This window comes from Poromitra crassiceps (genome assembly GCF_964638095.1).
Source record: "Poromitra crassiceps genome assembly, chromosome: 1".
Classification (NCBI taxonomy): Eukaryota; Metazoa; Chordata; class Actinopteri; order Beryciformes; family Melamphaidae; genus Poromitra; species Poromitra crassiceps.
In genome coordinates, this window is record NC_139623.1 from 65863038 (window position 1) to 65885663 (window position 22626).

The following is a 22626-nucleotide window of genomic DNA, read 5'->3' on the forward strand; positions in this document are numbered from 1 at the left end:
GTGCAGGCTCTCTCTCTCTCTCTGTAGACTAGGCTCTCATCTCAAATCTACATGTAGCAGCTGAGACAGGGATCCAATGAACCAGCATGGGTACTGCACACCTGCCATCATTTGCATTGCATCATTTGCAATTCATTCCTTGCGGAATGAATTATTAGACTTCAACTTTTTTAGCTGTTGTGGCAGTTATTAAAATAAAATCCTGCATGTAAATTACTTTTCTCATCTCTGTCACGTAGATTGGGTGGTATAGAAATTAATTCAAAGTTGCAACCTTCCGCTGCTCATAAGACCCTATTCCATTTAAACCCCCATCAAACATCCTGCGGGCTGAGATCCTTGTCAATATGAAGCTATACAGTATTTCATCAATCTAAACTGAGCTCTGTCAATATGAGGCTATACAGTATTTCATCAATCTAAACTGAGCTCTGTCAATATGAGGCTATATACAGTATCATCCCCATCCCCAAACAGCAGAAAGTGACCAGCCTCAATGACTGGCGCCCCATAGCGCTCACTTACATAGCCAGCAAGTGCCTGGAGAAGCTGGTCATATCCCACACTCCCCCCAACCACGACCCTCTACAATTTGCATACCGCCCTAACAGGAGCACAGCGGATGCAGTAGCACACGTGCTCCACACCACCCTCTCCCACCTGGAGGGGAGGGATACCTATGTGAGAATGCTGTTTGTGGACTACAGCTCAGCATTCAACACCATAGTACCCTCCAGGTTGGTCAGCAAGCTCAGGGGTATGGGCCTGTACACAGCACTGTGTGACTGGATCCTAGACTTTCTGACAGACCGCCATCAGGTGGTGAAAGTGGAGAACCACACCTCCTCCTCACTGACCATCAGCATAGGAGCGCCTCAGAGCTGTGTCTCCAGCCCCTTCTGGTACAACTTTTTCACGCACGACTGCATGGCGACACAGACTTCAAACACCATCGTGATGTTTGCAGACGACACAGCAGTTGTGGGGCAGATCTCCAATGGTGATGAGACGGCCTACAGGAAGGAGGTGCATGCCCTGGAACAGTGGTGCCAGGACAACCACCTCTCTCTGAACATCTCCAAGACCAAGGAGGTCATTGTGGATTACAGGAAGGGGAAGGAGACTCACCCCCCAATCACCATCAACGGCACAGTGGTGGAAAGGGTGGAAAGCTTCAAGTACCTGCGAGTCAACATCCACCAGGACCTGACGTAGGCCAGCCACACCGCCACTGTCGCCAAAAAGGCCCAATAGCGACTACATGGACTCAGACGCCTAAAGAAATTTGGCCTGAGGCCCAAAATCCTCAGGGACTTCTACAGAGGCACCATTGAGAGCCTGCTGACCAGCTGCTTCACTACCTGGTATGGGAACTGTACCACCATGGACTGCAAGGTGCTGAGGAGGGTGAGGCGCGCGGCCCAGCATGTGACAGGATGTGAGCTGCCAAAACTGCAGGAACTGTACAATCAGCGGGGCCTCAGGAGGTCGCGGAAGATCATCAAGGACACAAACCACCCGCATAACAGCCTGTTCTCCCTGTTGCCCTCAGCGAGAAGATACAGGGTCCTGAAAACACGCACAAGCCGCTTGCGGGACAGTTTCTTTCCGCAGGCCACGAGACTCATCAATAAAACCCTCAATAAACCCGGATTATTGACACTTGCACACCTGGACACTTTTTTTAAATATACATTCCATCTCATTCTATTTAATATTTAATACCCTTACCACCTATTTATTACCCTTCATATTTTAGTGTTGCCACAACTGCCTTAACTATATTGCCCTATTGTTGCTGCTGTGAATGTGTTTGCTTTGATTTTGCACCTATTTGCACCTTGTCTGTAACAGAGTCTACAGCATAAGAATTTCACACCTGCGTACTTGTACTACGGAGTGACAATAAAAATCTTGAATCTTGAATCTTGGATCTATTTCATCAATCTAAACTGAGCTCTGTCAATATGAAGCTATAGTATTTCATCAATGTAAAATGAGCTCTGTCCATTTTTTGGTACCGATATCCAACTTTTGCCTTTCAGGCAGGAACTTTCATAACAGGCAGCAACTTCCATAAAAAGCACAGATTGACTCGATCAGCATGCTCGGCAGAAACAATACAATTTGAACTACAAGAGCCAACTAGAAATGTTGATGTGAAAGATATTGTTTACAGTCGGAAAAACCATTTTCCAGGTCATGACTTCCTTTCATTATAACAACGCTATGCAAGGGGGAAGCCGTCTATAGTCAATGTAAAACAGTGCAATAAAGGGAATGGGCCCCAAAAAATTTAAATATAATGCTATCATTTGTGAGTGTGGTGCGTAATGTCAAAACAGCAGGTCATTGTTTTGGCTTTATTAAGTAAAAACAAAAGGACGCTATAGATCATGGTATTGCTGTCTGCAGCTAATCCCTGACAAAGTGGACTAACGAATGACTGCAGGTGTTCCTTGTTTTTGTAATTAATAGTGTTATAATTGGACAAATTAATGAGCTGGCAGATGAAATATGAGAGCAGACATGTGAGGAAAGCAGTTGTCTCACAGGAAGAGACCAGTGTGAACTTGTGTAATGAAAACAAAACTTAACGAAACAACTCTCTGCCTCCTTCCATCTGCTTCCATCTTGCTTGGGCCCGAGCGAGCGAGCCATCGCAGTCACTCGTGGTTTACTGCAGTCGCTCACGGTTACTGCAGTCGCTCACGGTTTACTGCAGTCGCTCACGGTTACTGCAGTCGCTCACGGTTTACTGCAGTCGCTCACGGTTTACTGCACAAACAATAGCAACTGATGGAGAGTTCGCCTTGTGGAGATAAATAGAAGCAGCATAATCCCATTCAGTTGTTTGATCACGGTTCATGGGTCCTTGAAATCCTGGAAAGTTTGTGAATTTGAGCAGAGAAATCAAGGTGTTTTTTGAAAATAGACATAAATACACATGGGTCATTGAAAGTGCTTGGATTTATACATTTTGGGCAAGAAATGAAATTGAAATTGCAGTTATTTTGTTTGTTTGTTTTACTTAAAGTTAAGTGTAACACAGCACAATTGAGAAGTGTTGACACATTCAAGCCTCTTTCTGTTGAATTGTTGTCTGGAGCTTCTGTAAAGCCTGCTAGTTCTCATTATAAAATTCCTCAGTGTTGTAACCGTAATTAACCTTAATCTGTAGCTCAAACTAGGCCGTTTTGGGTCGTTGAAATTGAAGGAATTGTGCTTGGAAAGTCCTTGAAATAGTTCCTGAATTTGATGTTTAAGAAGGTGTGGCAACCCTGTCAAATACGAGCTGTAATTAATGTATTGTCTCTTTTGTTTCACAGGGTCTTCTGGATCTCCGGATCATCTGATGCAGCCATGGGGAGATTGCTGGATCTCTGAGAGCAACGTTCCTCCCCCTACTCCTCTTCCCCCTCCTCGTCCTCTCCCCTCCCCCTACAGTGTTGGAAGTGGTGCCCTGTAGGGTAAGCGGCTACCGGCCACCAACCTATGACGCCTGGCCCCCTATCCCGTCTGGACAAAACCATGACACGCCTTGTTTCTGGGTTACCTGGCAAGGTGAGCCGGCCTCTCCCGCTGCTGCTGCTCTGCATCTCCTCTCTGCTGCTGATGGAGGGCCGGTGTTCTGCAGCCCCCTCGGGCCCCGAGTCCGACTCCTGCTCCACCCTTGTCCAGAGCCGCTTCTTCGGCTTCTTCCTGTCATCGTCGGCCTTCCCCACGGTGCCTTGCTCATGGACGCTGCAGAACCCCGACCCGCGGCGCTACACTATCTTCATCAAGGTCACCAAACCCGCCCGGGACTGCGTGCCGCTGCAGCTCCGCACCTTCCAGTTTGACTCCTTCCTGGAGACCACGCGCACCTACCTGGGCATGGAGAGCTTCGATGAGGTGCTGAAGCTGTGCGATGCCTCGGCCCCCGTCGCCTTCCTGGAGGCTGGGAAGCAGTTCCTGCAGATGCGGAAAGGACCCCCGCGGCCGGCCACGGCCGGAGCGGACGGTGACGGGGACTTCAAAACAGAGTACCTGGTGGTGGGCAAGCGCAACCCCAGCATGGCCGCCTGTCAGATGCTGTGCCAGTGGCTGGAAGACTGCCTGGTTTCCAGCACTTCCAAAAGGCCTTGTGGCATCATGCAAACGCCGTGTCTGTGCTGGGAGCCGCCGCCGCAGCTCAGCGAGGGGGATAGGTGTCACCACAATGGAGTTTACCTGGAAAACTGTTTAACCAGCATCAAGGGGAGTGGAAAAGACGCCGACATGAACGGTGAGTGGAAACAGGCTTCATGGTAACTGCAAAAACAGTTTGACTTGTAATATATTGTTTGTTGATGGGATTTACAGCGTTATACAGTATGTCAACTGCACAGAGTTTCTGTTTAAGTACAAAGATTTTGTTCCTCTGTAAACCAATGGGACAAGACAATCTTAGCGCTAAGGAGCTTTCGGGAAAGCATAGCCAGAGTCTGTGGATTTATTTTATGCTTTGTAACTTGAACTTTCGAAAGTCAGATGCTCCGAGTTGCACGCTCTTGGAAAAGTGGCAGAGTCGGATTGGAGGGAAACTATGATTTGTGAAGATAATTGTCTGAAATTGGCTCAAAAGCCAGTGGAGAGCTTTGGCTAAGGAACAATAAAGACCTTTTGGAGGGGAAAGCAAAGGACAAAAGTGCATGGAGGCAAAGGGGAGGTTTAGGATTTCATCCGATGGAAGCAAGCTCTGTGACCTTGCCAGGTCGGTGCTGTATTCTGTCCTGTCTGTGGTCGAGGGAGGGACACACAATCGTCCTTCGGGAAGCCTGTGGAAAGAGAGGACTGATATGAGCTTTGCTCAGAGCAAGCAAGAGGGGGGGGGCGGGTTAGAGGTAGAAATAGGATATAGGATGGGTGGCCACATTTTATGGAGGTAACAAATGAATAGATGTTTTGCTGTATGTACAGTATGTATGTATGTATGTATGTATGTATGTATGTATGTATGTATTTGTTTGTTTGTTTGTTTGTTTGTTTGTTTATTCATTTTGCTGCTGTTCCCCCTGCTGGTCCCCTAATTTTTTTTTTTACAGAGATAACTTACTGGATTATCTCCCAACATATTAGTGCACATCTTTGTAACGTACATCTCTCTTTTGGATGTAGACCCCCTGCCTTCCCAACAAATGCACCGTTAAGACTGAGTAGATGAAGGATCACTGCTACCTTCAAAGCCAGCAGACTGTTCACACACACCCCAAGTCCTGGAAACCCCACAGAGGAAACCTAAGCATTTAGATTAGTGGATTGTTTAAAAAAAGAAGGATGATGATTATGAGTGGGGGAGGGTTAAAGGCCCATTCCATAGAGTAAGTGCAGGCAGCATGTGCTGGAGCGTGCACCGTACTCGCTCGCACGCGCCCAGCAGCTGCCTGGCTAAAACAATGACAGCAGAGGTGGTGTTGGTTGCTTTGTAACGTTAGCTGATAAAAGTCACTTGAAAACGGCAACCTGCACAAATTATCAGCCTGATCAGCCTCGAGATGGCCGGGAAGGATTCTGGACAAATTAGCGGATGTTATTGTAGCATGTTTGGTCGTGTTTTGGCTTGCATTGGCTGCGGGGCAGTGATATAAATGTGAGCATGAGCCAGTAGCTAACTGCCTATCCTGCCTTATTCGGTCTATGCCTGGTGCTGGTCTTAGCTGGATGTGACCGAACGAACAGGGACATGATCTGTTACTGCATAACTGAGTAGCGTTAGGCATATCTACAACTGTTACATTATCCAAACAAGAAGGTAATTTTATTAGCGGAGCTTCTGGTGGTAGATTGATTATCGATATCAGGGGTTCCCAAACTTTTCAGAGCAAGTACCACTACGTACCAAACCAAATTTCCCAGGGACCACCTCCACTGCGTATACCAATAACAAATAACAATATATATAAGGCTAATAATATAATAATAATATAAGGCTACTAGCTGGTTCAAAACCAGACAAACGGACACTCACACACACACACACACACACACACACACACACACACACAGACACACACACACACACACACACACACACACACACACACACACACACACACACACACACACTCACACCTGCCAACATTAGACTGTGAAAAAGAGGACCCCTTTGAAAAAAAAAATTCCCTCGCCAAAATTTAGCCTAACTTTGTAGTGTTATTTAGCTACTTTCCTGACAAGCTAGCATGACATGATTGGTACAAAACTGAGCCTGCTGCAGCCACTGAAAGTAAATGTTCAAAATTGTGATGTTTCCCAAATATCACGATATTTCTGAAAATCGGCCCAATCCGGCAACTGCTCAGGGTTAATGTGTATTAGTGGGGCGGCATAGCTAACCTATCGTTCATTTTGTGATTAAAGCACCAAATTTTGCAGATATGTTCATAGATATATTCTGAACAAAACTGACTGGATATTGGGGCATCGCAAATTTGGCACAAAAATAGCTTAATATATGTAGAAGACATCTGGATATGTGAAACGTGTTTTCTGATGACCATTTTCCAAAATGGCCGCCAGCCGTTACTGGTCTCTACACTTTGGTCACTCCCAAGCTGCTGTTTCCATGTTTTCAGGACCACAAATATTATTTACATACAAGTTCAAGTGAAACATGTTTTATTAAAACGTACAGCACAAGGGATTAGCTCGTAGCAGGATTGTGATGCTATGCAACAACGCCACAATATCCAGATGTCTTCTACATATATTAAGCTATTTCTGTGCCAAATTTGGCACTTTTATCACAAAGTGAACAATAGCCGCACTAATAGGCCTATAATGTACACACAAAATATAATGAAGTGACCAATTACTTTGTAAAAGTCCATGGCCTCTATCTTCCCAAAAGCGCTAATTTAGCGTTTGCGCTCGTTTAACGCCGTGCACAATGCAAATTGGGGGCGGACACAAGTGCATGCCTGTGATAATTGTACTGGGCATTGGCTGCCACAAGCCAAAGCAGGCATTTCAGCGCTAAAATGTGGTGATAGATGGCATTATGCTATCGTCAGCAGCGCGCAATTACTTTGCGCTAAGAGCTTTGAAAAGGACCTCACGCGCAAATACCTCTCTGCGCTGGGCGCTGTGCATGGAGATTACGGCTGCGCTCCCAGCGCAGAGAGGTATTGCGCAGTGGGAAGTGGAATTCCTTTTGGATATGTCATTACGCACAGCCTTGCCACGCCAAGACATCAAATTATGCTGCTAAAATTGGGTATTAGCAGATCATTCAGTGAGGCAATCAACTATAACTCACTGAGAAACTTTTATCACATCGCAAAGAGGGAAATGAATTGAGAAAACTTGTTGGACAATGGACATAGGCTATTTACCTTCATAAGCCGGAGGGTCGTTGGCACCACAGACGATCTGTCAATAAGCTCTCTCTGTCCTCGCACGAGTGAGTACACTCTATTACGCATGGAGAGAATTCCAGCATATTGCATGCCTCGCGCAAACAACCATTGCGAGACGGGAATCTGATTGGTTTTGATTGACATAATGCCCAGCCTTGCCTGGCCACGCCTGTGAATAATTCTGGTAGTTAAAGGTCCCAATTCGTGCAGCTGTAACCTCTTAAAAACGTGTGTCTCTGGTCCATAAAACATGATTCTGGATTAATTTGTCGAAAATATAGCAACCCCGTTTGTTGTGACGGAGTTCTCACTTCCTCATCTCGTCGCTTCCCAAGAATGCTCTGTTTCTATAATATATTCAGAACTAACAGTTCCCATTGGCCGCTGAGGGAGAGCGTGGGAAGCCTGGGAATACCCAGGCTTCCAGCGGCCAATCAGATTAGCGTCTGTGGACCAGCACGCTAGGTTGCGAGTTATCGTTAACTTAACGGTTACTACGCTAAAGAGGACATCTCAAAATGCCTAGACTTACCGAATGCACCTCTGCAGTTGCTGGATCACGTACAGTTGGCGTGGCTCCAGCTAGAAGTGTTAATTTTGTGGCTATAGACAAAATGGTGCAGGTAGCTTGTGTGAGAGAGACCCGCGCAGTATGCGTGAGGAAGCTCGTGACGTCCCGATCCCCCGTCTGGGCAAACGAAGCGTTTGGGGGTGTGGCTTGGAGGAGACTGCTTGAGAGAGCTGTATAGGGACAAATCCAACTGTGGCAGTTCTGAGCTTGTGACCACTCATTACAGGGAGGGCTGACAGCAGTATATATGCATTTACAAGTAAAAACAGCTTTTGCACGGAATGGGACCTTTAAGACCGCCCAAATCCTGTTTGTGCAGGCATTTTGCGGCACAGATGATTTTGGCACGGCTCTAATTTGCGCTTGCGACACCTGCCGTGAACCTTTCCGCATCCCAGCCGAGAATTGCATCCCCAACATATTTCCGGGCTGTTTTAACTTAGAAATCAGGGAGGTCACGTCTACCAGACAATTATATCACTTTTAAACAGTTACATTTCTGTATAAATCATTACAAGTATGCTCCCGTGAGGTGGGGATGCTTTATTTTGCTGATTGGCGGGGGAGCAAAACTCGGCAGAACACCTGGCGGACGGCGCAAGGCGCAATGCTATCTTCCCTGCCTTAAGGCAGGCGCAAACAGGTGCGCAAAGCGCTATTAGGGGATAGCGCCTGTCGGAAGATAGAGCCCCATATAATTTTGAATTAGTATTTTTATTGGGTTCTTAGGCTTACTAGGATCTTGCATCTGGGTCCAATGGGATAGGAAATGTTGACAAACCGCTCGTCGCCATTTTGAAAAATGCCTGCAATGGCCACCACGGGGCAAATTTGTGATGGCCCAATATCCAGTTTTGTTCAGAGTATATCTATAAACACATATGCAAAATGTGGTGCTTGTATCACAAAATGAACGATTGGTCTCATATATTGAGCTACGGCTGGCAGCCATTTTGGAAAATGGTCATCAAAATGCCAATCTGCAATGCCCCAATATCCAGTTGTCTTCTATATTAAGCTATTTCTGTGCAAAATATGGCACTTTTATCACAAAACGAACAATAGCCACACTAATAGGCCTATAGGGCTCTATCGTTGCATCGGCCTATAAACTGCGCCCAGCGCCCGGCGCAACGCAGATTGGTGGGCGTGGACCAGCCCACTCAATATTTTGGTGTCGGCGCTACAGGCGGCCTTAAGCATTATAATTACGCCTTTTAAGCGTAAAATTATGCACAATCTGGTCATTGGAGAAGTGCAGTAAACAAATCACAAGCTTCCCTTTTAAGCTCCAATTCCACTGAGCGATCCAGTCCGGTCAGAAAAGCTCCCCCCCTCCCTTTCATCCCCGTCTGTCTGTCTCCATATATAGGCTATTATTCCATATTATTATGCTTCTCAAACCAATCTAACTGCAACACAGGGACCCCGCATTGATAATTATTTCTTAAGAAGTTTATCAAGTCAGTCGGGTGAAGTCCAGCGACAGGAAGTAACCCACAGCTCGCAGGACATCAGCACCCCTGATGTTGAGGCAGGTCCTAGCACCGAGGAAAGCAGAGAGGCCAGCCAGCCAAAAAGGGAGAAGATTAGCGGTCAGAAGCCTAGAGTTAAGTGGCCAGGTGCAGCGGAAAGTAGGAAGTGGGAAGATATCAATAGTGATTTGGTTAGGATGTTAGAGAAGCTTAAAGGAACTGCTGAGAGTAAGTTGGAGAAAATGGGAGATTGTATTTATGATTATGGTAAGGAAAGGTTTGGCGTCTTTGAGAAAAGGAAGAAACTAGAGGGTGAGGTAGTTAAATCTAGGCGCCAACAAGAGATAGATAGACTTATCCAGGAGAGAAGACAGCTTAAGAGGCAGTGGAGGAAAGCTACAGAGGTTGAGAAGGAAGGCATTGATTGCTTGCAGTCAGATGTGAGGGAGCGGTTGGCAGTTTTAAGAAGAGCAGAGAGCATTAGGAAAAATAGGAAAAAGAAAGAGAGAGCTAGAATAGCATTCTATAAGGATCCATTTAGATTTGTGAAGTCATTGTTTAGTAAGGAAAAGAATGGTAGCCTTATGGTACCTAAGTCGAAGCTTGAGGAATATTTGGAGGAGGTTCACAAAGATAGGGAAAGGTTTAGAGAGATGATAGTCCCAGCTGATATTCCACCTATTGGTGAAATAGAGAGCCAGTGTGATGATAGCCCACCAAGGTGGAAAGAAGTTCAAGAAGTAGTGAGACGTGCAAGGGCCTCTTCAGCCCCGGGTCCTAATGGAGTCCCCTACCGGCTGTATAAGAGTGCTCCAGATGTGTTGCAGTTTCTATGGAAGCTGATGAAGGTAGTCTGGAAGAAGCAGGTTATTCCTAAGGCGTGGCGTAGAGCAGGGGGAATCTTTAATAAGTCAGTTTAGACCTATCAGTCTACTTAATGTTGAAGGGAAGGTTTTCTTTAGTGTTGTGGCACAGAGGCTGTCTAGTTATCTAGAAAAGAATAGGCTAATAGATACTTTGGTGCAAAATGCTGGAATTCCCGGCTTCTCCGGGTGCTTAGAGCACACCAGCATGATCTGGCACCAAATCCAGTCAGCTAGGCGTGAGAAGAGAGACCTGCATGTAGTATTCTTGGACCTGGCTAATGCTTTCGGGTCAGTGCCGCATAGTCTGTTATGGGAGGCCTTTGATTTCTTTAGAGTGCCAGGTAGTATAAAGAGCTTAGTTAAAGCTTACTTCTTAGATATTCAACTCTGCTTTACCACAGCAGAGTACACTACAGCTTGGCAGCAGCTGGAGATAGGCATTATGGCAGGGTGTACAATTTCCCCATTAGCTTTTACCATGGCAATGGAGATCATTATTAGGGCTTCAAAATGGGTAGTGGGTGGAGAAAGGCTGCAGGGAGGGCTGCGGCTCCCTCCAATTAGGGCATACATGGATGACATGACGACTATGACGTCAACCGCTCCATGTACTAGCAGATTGTTGGATAAGTTAAATAGTAATCTGCAGTGGGCTAGAATGAAAGTGAAGCCAAGTAAGTCCAGGAGTATTTCAATCATTAAAGGGAGGGTAGTAGGTAAGACGTTTGTTATAAATGATGAGGTGGTGCCTACAGTGTTAGAGAAACCAGTCAAGAGTTTGGGAAGATGGTATGATGTAAGTCTCAGTGATAAGGGACAGTTTGAGGAGGTGAGGCAGGAAATGATTCAAGGTATTTCAAGTATAGACAAGTCAGGGCTCCCAGGAAAGTTAAAGTTGTGGTGTTTGCAGTTTGGATTGTTGCCTCGGTTGATGTGGCCACTGACAGTGTATGAGGTTCCCCTTTCAAAGCTAGAAAAGCTAGAAAGGATGATTAACTCATTCATTAGAAAATGGCTCGGAGTCCCACGCTGCCTAAGCAGTGTAGCCTTATATGGGAAAGGCATATTGGAATTGCCATTATCTAGCCTAACAGAGGAGTTCAAGTGTGCTAAGGTTAGACTGGAAATGACTCTGACTCAGTCAAAGGATCCAGTGGTTAGGAGTGTAGCGCCCACAGTTAAAACAGGGAGGAAGTGGAACCCAAAGGAGGCAGTACAGCAAGCACAGTCAGCTCTTAGACACAGGGATATCATAGGTCAGGTGCAGCATGGGCGTGGAGGCTTAGGGTTGTGCATAGGGAAACCTGTGTGGAACAAGGCATCAGTAATAGAAAAGAGGAAGATGGTAGTTGAAGAAGTACATAGGCAAGAGGAGGCAGTAAGATGTACTAAGGCAGTGTCGCAGGCAAAGCAAGGACAGTGGGTGAACTGGGAGAGTGTAGAGAAGAGAAAGTTGAAGTGGAGAGAGTTGTGGAGCATGGAGGCCAGCAGAATTAGATTTATTCTAGGGGCTACTTATGATGTGCTGCCATCTCCCCAGAACTTAAATCAGTGGTTGGGCGAGGATGGTGCCTTCCCGTTGTGTTCTAGTGTATGTACACTGAGGCATATACTGTCAGGGTGTAAGGTCAGTCTCTCCCAGGGGCGATACACCTGGCGTCACAACCAGGTGTTGAAATGTTTGGCAGCTGCAGTTGAGGAAAAGCGGCTAGAAGTAAATTCTCTAGTTGCTAGCAAAGAGACTAGACAGATCAAATTTGTACGTGAGGGAGAAAAGATTAGACCAATTAAGGTCAGGCACAAGTTAGGGCAGCTAAGTGTAGGTGGAGCCTGGGAAATGAGGGTTGACTTGAATGAACAGCTAGTCATCCCAGCATATATAGTTAGCACCCGGCTACGTCCGGACTTGTTACTGTGGTCTGAGGTAGAGAAGAGAGTTTATTTTATCGAAATCACAGTCCCGTGGGAAGATCGAGTTGAGGAGGCTTATGAGCGCAAGAAAGCTAGGTATGCTGAAATGGCAGCAGAGGCAGAGCAGCGAGGTTGGAGGGCTCGAGTGCGGCCTGTAGAGGTGGGCTGCCGTGGTTTTGTGGCAAAGTCCGTTATTGCCTTACTAACTGAGTTGGGCATTCGGGGACGGAGCCTGAAACTTGCGGTTAGCAACATGTCTCAGGCAGCAGAACGAGCAAGTGAATGGCTGTGGATAAGGAGGAAACATGCTAGCTGGGGAGCTCGCTAACGTCAGATTGATTGTTTGTTGTTGGTCATGATTAACGGTCCGCATCAACAGGGCTGAATCATTGACAGTGGTGGTGTAGTTAGGGATTGTTTGTTGTTGGTCATGATTGACGGTCCGCATCAACAGGGCTGAATCATTGACAGTGGTGGTGTAGTCAGGAATGTCATACCGAACCGACCTGGATAGCTAGGCTTAGATAGTGAGGTAATATGCAGTTGTGCGGTGGTAGCATGGAGGGGGGTGTTTCCAGGACGTTGGATTACACCGTTAAACCTTCTTGAGGTGTCGTGGGCCTAACTTAACGAAACGTCGGTGAAGGAAGGTGCCCACTTGAAAACCCCAATGACATGCTTCATACTGCTGTTGGCTAGGGTAGGTAACTGGTGATTTGTGTCTTGTTTATTAGTTTGTTAGCCTGTTAGCTTGTTTTATTCTGGATTGGGCTTCTAAATGTGTTTTTCCTCGGATTTTGGCACAAGGGATAGTAACATCTTGTCCTGTGTATTAATTAATACAGTTTAAATACTGCAAGCATGTAAATACGCTACACTATAGCAAGATCAAAGTGAAAAGAATGTTCTAAACGCATTGGCTAGAAAGATATAGCCTATCCCTATGTCATGATGAGATTAGATTGTGAAAGTTTGTCCAGAATGATATAATTTTCTCTCCCCTGCTGCACAGGTAGGATGATGCAAATAAATATAGCCTACATTATGTAAAGTCATCGCAGAAATGTGTTTTTATTGTAAAAGTAAATGTGAAGTATTGGAGGAGCAACATCACAGTAGGAAGTCACAGTAGAACCGTGTTACGGCTGTCACTCATCTAAATCACGTTAAATCTGCGAGGGATATATATATATATATACCACCAGCATTACATACTGTATACGTTTCACATAGGTTTGTGTTTTGATTTTGCGATGTTATTTTGTCCAATATTGAAATGTTCCACAATTGCATGTTGTGTTAAGAGAAACATTATTTCGATCTACCACTTACCCTATTTAAGCTGATTTGGTTGCTATTTCTTGTCAAACGGATTGGCCTCAATGCATACTGGGAGATTTCACATGTGTGGCTTTGTGCCTGTCTGATGCGGGAGGCGAGAGAGAGAGAGGGGGGACAGAGAGTGAGATGGCAGAGGAGAGTCAGCGCAATTACGCACAATAATAGAACCGGCGAACTTAGGTGAGATAGAGGGAGTGAGAGAGAGAGGGGGGGGACAGAGAGTGAGATCAGAGGAGAGCTCCGCGCAACCGGCGCACTGAATAGGCCTGGTTTTGAAAAGCGCTAAGAGCTAAATTAACGCCAGGGCGGAAGATATCATTAGGCCGGTATTTAATGCCGAAATGCCCATTTTGGCCTATTCTGGCACTGCGCCACGCCTCTTTGGCGTAAAGCGCATTTCGGGGCCTAAAACCATGTTGCTATCTTCCCGAGGCAGGCGCAAGGCATGTTTTTTTGCGTTTAATGCCAGTTTTTGGGCCTAAGGCCTGTACCAAGATAGGGCCCATGTGCACACATAATATAATGAAATGACCAATTACTTTGTAAAAGTCCATATGATTTTGAATGAGTATTTTTATTTGGTTCTCAGCCTTACTAGGATCTATATTGTGTCTGGTATTACATGGGTCCAATGGGATAGGAAATGGTGATGGTGGCCATTTTGAAAAATGTCACGGCCACCTGGGTGCAAAATGGAGATTCCCCAATATCCAGTTTTGTTCAGAATATATCTATGAACACATTGCAAAATGTGGTGCTTTTATCACAAAATCAACGATTGGTCTCATATATTGAGCTATGCCGCCCCACTATATGTACAAACTGTGGGGCCCTATCTTCGTACAGACGATATCCCCTATTTGCGCTTGCGCACCTGTTTGCGCGTGCCTTAACGCAGGCAAGAGAACAGTCCTCCGCCTTGCGCATTTGTCCAGGTGTTGTGCCGAGTTTTGCACCCCTCGCTTGGCAGCAAAAATAAGCATCCCCACCTCACAGGAGCATAATTGTAATGATTTATACATAAACATAACTCATATAATTGTTTGGGTAGATGTGACCTCGCTCTTAAGTTAAAACAGCCCTGAAATATCGTGGTGTTGCAATACTCACGGAAGAGCATAATTTATCACAACAATGGGCATAAGCGCAGATTAGAGGCGTGCCAAATCATTTATGCATGACGCACGGCCAGGGCCGCTGCTGGCCATTTGGGTGCCCTAAGCGTAATTGTTTTGTGGTGCCCCCCCCCCCGCAAAACTTTCAATAACTGTCAAACGAAAGACTGCAAAATCATTAATTATGAACGATACTAGTGTATCTCACATTACATTACATGTGGCAAACAAACAATTGTTAGAATTACTGTACATGTCAGCAAACTAGCAATTGTTAAACTGTACATGCAAGCAGGGGTGGACTGGGATCATAATTCAGGCTGGGCATTAGATACCAAGCAGGCCAGGCCGATACGGGCCGACGTGCGTGCCGGCGTCCGAAGGGCGGCGGCGAAAGATTTGGGCTGTTTGAAGCCCAATTTGGGCCGTTTGAAGCCAGATTTGGGCTGTTTGAAGCCAGATTTGGGCCGTTTGAAGCCCGATTTGGGTCGTTTGAAGCCAGATTTGGGCCAGTTAAAGCCAGATTTGGGCCGGTTGAAGACAGATTTGGGCCATTTGAAGCCCAATTTGGGCCGTTTGAAGCCAGATTTGGGCTGTTTGAAGCCAGATTTGGGCCGTTTGAAGCCCAATTTGGGTCGTTTGAAGCCAGATTTGGGCCAGTTGAAGCCAGATTTGGGCCGGTTGAAGACAGATTTGGGCCGTTTGAAGCCCAATTTGGGCCGTTTGAAGCCCAATTTGGGCCGAGTCCAATTTTACAATGAGATGCACCCACTTTAACCCTGAATAAAGTAATAAAACCACTAGTAAACCAGTAGGCGGCGCCTGGCCTGCTGTTCAGTGAGTGGCCTGACTGAGGGCACCAAAAAAAAAAAAAAAAAAAAAATTGGTGCCCTCAGTCACATGATGCCCTACGCAGTCTGCGTACTCTGCGTATAGGGTGCGGCGGCCCTGCGCACGGCAAACACAGCCCGACTCTAGTTTCCCCCCGACGTCAGTCACATGGCTGCTGTTTGGCCAGACTAGATACATCTTTTTATGCCTCCGCCTGCGATAGCCAGGCCGGAGGCATTATGGATCCGGGTTGTCCGTCCGTCCATACATACGTCCGTACGTCCGTCCGTCCATACGATGTTTGTTAACGCGATATCTGAGGAACGCCTGTACGGAATTTCAACAAATTTGCCTCAAACATCGACTTAGACTCAAGGATGATCTGATTAGATTTTGGTGGTCAAAGGTCAAAGGTCAAGGTCACTGTGACCTCTCGAACGCCATTTTCAAGCTTGTTAACGCGATATCTCAGGAATGCCTTGACGGAATTTAATCAAACTTGTCTCAAACATCGACTTGGACTCAAGGATGAACTGATTAGATTTTGGTGGTCAAAAGTCAAAGGTCAAGGTCACTGTGACCTCTCAAACGCCATTTTCCAGCTTGTTAACGCGATATCTCATGAATACCTTGACGGAATTTCATCAAATTTGCCTCAAACATCTAGTTAGACTCAAGGATGAACTGATTAGATTTTGATGGTCAAAAGTCAAAGGTCAAGGTCACTGTGACCTCTCAAACGCCATTTTCAAGCTTGTTAACGTGATATCTCAGGAATGCCTTGACGGAATTTAATCAAATTTGCCTCAAACATCTAATTAGACTCAAGGATGAACTGATTAGATTTTGATGGTCAAAAGTCAAAGGTCAAGTCAAGTCAAGTCAAGTCAAGTTTATTTGTATAGCACATTTCATACACAGAGGCAATTCAAAGTGCTTCACATAAAATGGTTGACAGGAAAATAAAAGAAAAGAAGAGAGTAAAACGGACATTTAAAAGCATCACAACAACTTTAAAAAAAAGAGTATAAAAAGTGTATTACAGGAAAATAAACGAAAAGAAGAAATAAAATGGACATTTAAAAGCATCACAACAAAACTTTAAAAAAAAAGAGTATAAAAAAGTGCAATAGGCAGCAGGCGCAGCAGTTGCAGAAAGAGCTAAAACTTATAGAGGACTCATTGGGTTTGCATAGTAGCTGTCAGCAATTAAAAGCGACGGTAAACATAAAAGTCTTTAGTCTATTTTTAAAAGCAAGTAAGGTTGGGGCAGATCTGAGGTCTTCAGGCAATTTGTTCCAGCTAGCAGAAGCATAGTGGGTAAATGCAGCCTTCCCGTGATTTGATTTGATCCTAGGGACAGTTAATAAGCTGGACCCTGTTGACCTAAGAGTTCTAGACGGTCCGTAGCGTGGGAGCAATTCAGCTATGTATTTTGGGCCTAGGCCATTAAGTGATTTATAGACTAATAACAGTATTTTAAAATCTATTCTCTGACACACTGGCAACCAATGTAAGGACTTAAGAACTGGAGTGATATGATCAGCTTTCTTAGTCTTCGTTAGTACTCTAGCAGCAGCATTCTGAATGAGTTGAAGTTGCCTAAGTTCTTTTTTGGAGAGACCAGAAAAAGGCTATTGCAGTAGTCTAACCTACTATAAATGAAGGCGTGAATTAGTTTTTCTAGATCCTGTCTGGACATGTATCCCCTAATTCTTGCTATATTTTTAAGATGATAAAAAGCAGATTTTCTAATTGACTTAATGTGGGAGTTAAAGTTGAGATCGGAATCAATAATAACTCCAAGATTTTTGACTTGATCCTTAGGCTTCAGGGATCGAGACTCAAGGCATGCAGTGATTTTAAGCCTTTGTTCTTTGGGGCCAAACACGATCACCTCAGTTTTGTCTTTGTTTAGCTGTAGGAAATTCTGGCACATCCAGTTATTTATTTGATCAATGCACTGGCACAATGATTCTATGGGGGCATAGTCAGCTGAGGAAAGAGTTATATACAACTGAGTGTCGTCTGCATAGTTATGATAGGCTACTTTGTTTTTTTGCATAATTAGGCCTAGAGGGAGCATATGAAGGTTGAAGAGAACGGGCCCCATAATGGATCCTTGAGGCACCCCACAGGTCATCCTAGTTAGGTCAGATGTGTAATTGCCAATGGAGACAAAGTACTTCCTGTCTTGAAGATAGGACTTGAACCACTGGAGGACCGTACCCGATAGCCCAACCCAGTTTTCCAGTCTGTCCAATAAAATTGAGTGGTCAACAGTGTCAAATGCAGCGCTAAGATCCAGTAGCACTAGAATCGAATTTTTGCCTGAGTCTGTGTTCATTCTGATGTCATTTATGACTTTAGTAAGCGCGGTTTCAGTGCTGTGATGGGGGCGAAAGCTTGATTGGAGTTTATCTAGGAGATCATTTGAGGTTAGGAATCTATTGAGTTGTAGGTAAACAACCTTTTCAATTATTTTGGCTATAAAGGGGAGATTAGATATTGGTCTGTAGTTACTGATTACCGATGTATCAAGGCTATGCTTTTTTAGTAGGGGTTTAATAACTGCAGTTTTCAGGGACTCAGGAAAAGTGCCGGTCACAAGGGATCTATTAACTATTTGCAATAGGTCCGACGACAGACAGTTATAAACGCTTTTAAAAAAGCTTGTTGGAAGGGTATCGAGACAGCACGAAGATGATTTAAGGCCTTGCACAGTTTTCTCTAAGATGTCGTGGTCGATAACGCTGAACTGGGACAAATTTATCGAACTAGAGATCTGCGGGTAGGGTGATGTCACAGCATTTCTTGGTGTGGAGCCACTAATAGCCTGCCTGATATTAATGATTTTATCCGTAAAAAAGGCAGCAAACTCATTACATTTGACAGTAGAGAGGAATTCAGGTGCTAAACAGAGAGGCGGATTAGTCAGTCTATCAACTGTGGCAAATAGAGTGCGTGCATTGTTCACATTTTTGTTAATTATCTCGGAAAAGAACGATTGTCTCGACCTTTTCAGTTCGAGGTTGTAGGAGTGAAGGCTTTCTTTGTAAATATCATAGTGAATGTGAAGATTAGTTTTCCGCCATTTACGCTCAGCTTTCCTGCAATCTTTCTTTTTGCATCTAACGGATGCAGAATTTCGCCAGGGTGCTTTAATTTTGCCAGACAGCAATTTTAATCTAACAGGCGCCACACTATCAATAGTTTTCAGAATTGTTGAATTGAAGTTATCAAGAATCTCATTGACAGAAGCTGATGTGGGAGGAGATAAAGAAAATGTCTCCATAAACAGCGCGCTGGTGCCTGCATTAATGTCTCATCTTTTAACGGTTTGTGACCTCACAGTCAAGGTCACTGTGAGCTCTCAAACGCCATTTTAAAGCTTGTTAATGTGATATCTCAGGAATGCCTTGACGGAATTTAATCAAACTTGTCTCAAACATCGACTTGGACTCAAGGATGAACTGATTAGATTTTGCTGGTCAAAGGTCAAGGTCACTGTGACCTCTCAAATGCCATTTTCCAGCTTGTTAACGTGATATCTCACGAATGCCTTGACGGAATTTCATCAAATTTGCCTCAACCATCTACTTAGACTCAAGGATGATCTGATTAGATTTTGGTGGTCAAAGGTCAAAGGTCAAGGTGAGCTCTCGAACGCCATTTTCAAGCTTGTTAATGCGATATCTCAGGAATGCCTTGACGGAATTTAATCAAACTTGTCTCAAACATCGACTTGGACTCAAGGATGAACTGATTACATTTTGGTGGTCAAAGATCAAGGTCACTGTGACCTCTCACACACCCAATTTCCAAGCTCTGTAACGCAACATCACAGGAGCGCCTTGACGGAATCTCTTCCAATTTGCCTCAAATGGCGATTTGGACTCCAGAATGAACTAATGGCGGAGGCATAAGTCCGCGTTGCGGTCGTTCTAGTTTCTTTTTCTGTCTGGACTTTTTATTGGACTCTGTATTGTTGGGTTGTTTGCTGATGTTCATTGACTGCATTGGCTAACTAGCTAACGTAACATTAGCCTGCGTTAGCCTTCTCCTCCGTTGGTGTGTATGTGTATGTACTGGCTGAAGCGCTGAGAGGCAGGCACGTGAATGCTCAGAAACGTCACATCCGGCTGATTTTCCGTGAAACCCTGGCCCGAGAGGGGGCGAAGTCTGCATGCATAGCATTCTCAATCTGTAAGCACAAGGCTGTTTCTTTGTGAGTGCTGGATTGTTCTCAACTATCCTCTAGTCTAAATAAAGAAGATAATCAAAAAGAAATGGGGATAGGGGCTGTGGCTTCCAGCCTAACTCTATGCTGCTTGATGCAAGCTCCCCTGGGCAGACAGGATGTGGCCTGACATCTCTGTCCCGGCCTGGCCGGAGGGGCGGAACATTTCTGGGCTCCCCTTTCTCCCTCTAACCTTTCCACCATCTATCTCTCCTTCCTCCCCTCACGCTGCTCTCCGTCACTAATCAGCCTGTGGTCTTATTCTATCTCCACCGCCTCCTCCTCCTCTGAGCCATCGCTGCCTCCCCATCTCCCTCCCCAGGGTGACTGACAGTGGGCTGATACTGAGCCAGTCATGGGGAGCCAACCAAGCAGAGAGAAGATGTTGCTCAGTCTCCTGAGCAGCTAATGTCCCCCACGCCGCCCAGCCTCTCCGCTAGTTATCGCACTTATGTAATCCCGCTTATGGTGCTCGGCTGCTCGCCAGCACGATGTGGGCTGTTTGTGCCTTAAGGTGTGAAAAATAAAAAAAGATAGCTGGCTCGAGCAGCGATAAAAACAGAATGATGCTCTTCTTCTCCCTCACTGTGCAACAGCCCACATGGGCAACGCCTCTGCAAGATCAGGGGAGTTTGGGAACCACCAGGAGACAGGGGGTTCCAGGGGGTCCCCAGAAAATTGGTGAATTCTTAAACTCTGCCATTATTCCATTTACAAGAAGTTAACATAATGAGAGAATGTAGAAGACATCCTATTGTGATCATAGCAGTGTTGTAGTAACTTCTGAGTCCGAATGCATGAATTCTCAAGTCCAAGTCGCAGTGCTCGAGTCCAAGTCGAGTCACGAGTCCTGAAAATGTGTCCAGGACTATACAACACTGGATCATAGTTTCACTGTTATATCTCTAGCATACCTACGATACAGATAGTCATGAAATTCTGGACAAAATCATGTCCTTTGGGGGGGGGTGTCACAAAAAAGGAAAAAATGACTGACAGACAGCAGGCAACACACTAAAGCTAAACAGAGGAACAAACAAACATGTAGTTGTAGGCTACTCACATTGAGTTGAAAGGACTCAGCGCCGTCCACTCTGCGGCTCATAGTAAACTTTCTTCCAGGCTTGTTCACCTTATATAGAAGAGACAGTCTGGCTTGAGAGACTAACAGGAAGTATAAACACAATCAGAAATTCTGATTGTCATACGTTACTTCATAACATTAGAAACAAATTAAACGACTTGAATTCACTTGAACACGAAGTTTCATGTTTACAACATGGGCTCTGGTCCGCTCACCGTCTGTTTGCTGCATGGCTGCTGGGTGTGTTTGTTTGTGCTCATTGCGCGTGTTAAAAACAGTGTTGGCCCGAAGGACCCCGCCCAGCCAAACAACTAGAGACTGTCTCATGAAGCTACACCTCATGTTAGCAGGCTGTGCGATGACTATTTTGGGACTCGCCACGTGCGGGTAGACCCATGAGCGTCACGCCAAACGTAAAATCTAGTCGCCATTGGCGCTTGGCGGGTGTTGATATCGGGCTGTGTGGGCGTGTGGACTGTTTATGGTGCATTCGCAGAATGTAGAAGAGACAGTCTGGCTTCAGAGACGAACAGACGATGCACGCAGTCGGCGAATATTTGGTTGGATGGGCGACTGCATGGAATGAATTGGTGGATGAAAATAAAGAGAGGATGGAGAGACATAATGGATTCTGTGTGGAAATAGGCCAGGAACCAGGCTGTGCAGCCGAGGGGCAGAGCCAGGCTGTGCAGCCGAGGGGCAGAGCCAGGCTGTGCAGCCGAGGGGGAGACAGGGATGAGACTTGTGAGTGATGGATGCAGGAAAGACAAGAGCGATCAGGGGGAGGGAGAGAGGGAGAGTGGAAGAAAGGATAGTGGAGAGACTGATGCGAGCTGAGAGGAGAGCTAGTTGGAGGTAGACTAGACTTGATGAGGATAGATAATGCCTGGGTATGAGACTGCCCATGCAGCTGGACCTGTCTGTGTCCGCACCTTCAATCACCAAGGAAGTCATGGATTCCGGTCTGTCTCCCCGCCCCACTCCACCCGGGTCTGCAGAGGCCAGATAGCTCCCACCACCCTCCAGCCCCACCCCCAACACAGGCCAGATACCCCCCCACCCCCACCCCCCTCCATCCCCGCAAACATCCCTGGTCCAGCCCAGCACCAGACGGAGGGGTGAGACCTGCCGTCAGCACTGGAGCTCTGCTCCACTTAGTTAGTTAGTAGTCCTGTTCGTTATTTGTTTGGCAAATGGAGGCATTTAAAATAGAGTACATTGCAGTACATCATTCTCCAGCCATCAGTAATGGGATCCTTTGTTAGCCTCTATATTGATTAATATAAGACAATACAAGTAAACCCCCCCCTCAAAAACAAGTGTGATTAAATAATGTGCTGTCCTACCAGTGGAACAGTTAGTCATGAAACCTTATATCTGAGTTTAATATAAAGAAAGGACTGTGGATGGGGTGGATGTTTGTGACATTTCAGAAAATAAAAATCACACATAGCTATTCGCGCCGGCCACACGTTACGCCCAGTGCAGGGACAGTCTCGAGGATGGACAGATCCAGAGAGACACGTATCTCCACGGCTCCCACTGTGACTCTCAGCCAGTCCAGGCTGTCTAAATGCGGCAAACGTTGCGCCCAGTGCAGGGACAGTCTGGAGGATGGAGAAATCCAAAGAGACACATAAAGATGCTTGCAAATAGCAACTTTTGAAATGTGTCTTTCAACAATCCGATCCAGCGGTTCTTTGTATCTCTTTAACTATTGAAACGTGACATTTCTGGACATCGGACCCAGCGAAAACCCTGTGACGTTAACGGGATGGTATCTCCCCATAAACACCCCATTCACCAGAATAAA

At 45.7% G+C, this 22626-nt stretch overlaps 1 protein-coding gene across 1 annotated transcript in view; it reads left to right on the plus strand.

Annotated features, from left to right (window-relative positions):
- Positions 1–3495: 3495 nt before the first annotated feature.
- LOC310790940 (adhesion G protein-coupled receptor B1-like) overlaps positions 3496–22626 on the plus strand; it is a gene marked incomplete at its 5' end in the record, with an annotated part of 240863 nt that continues 221732 nt past the window's right edge. The window contains one exon of the mRNA XM_083652649.1: positions 3496–4267. Within this exon, the coding sequence (XP_083508775.1) occupies positions 3496–4267 (772 nt within the window). The remainder of the gene's footprint in view (positions 4268–22626) is intronic.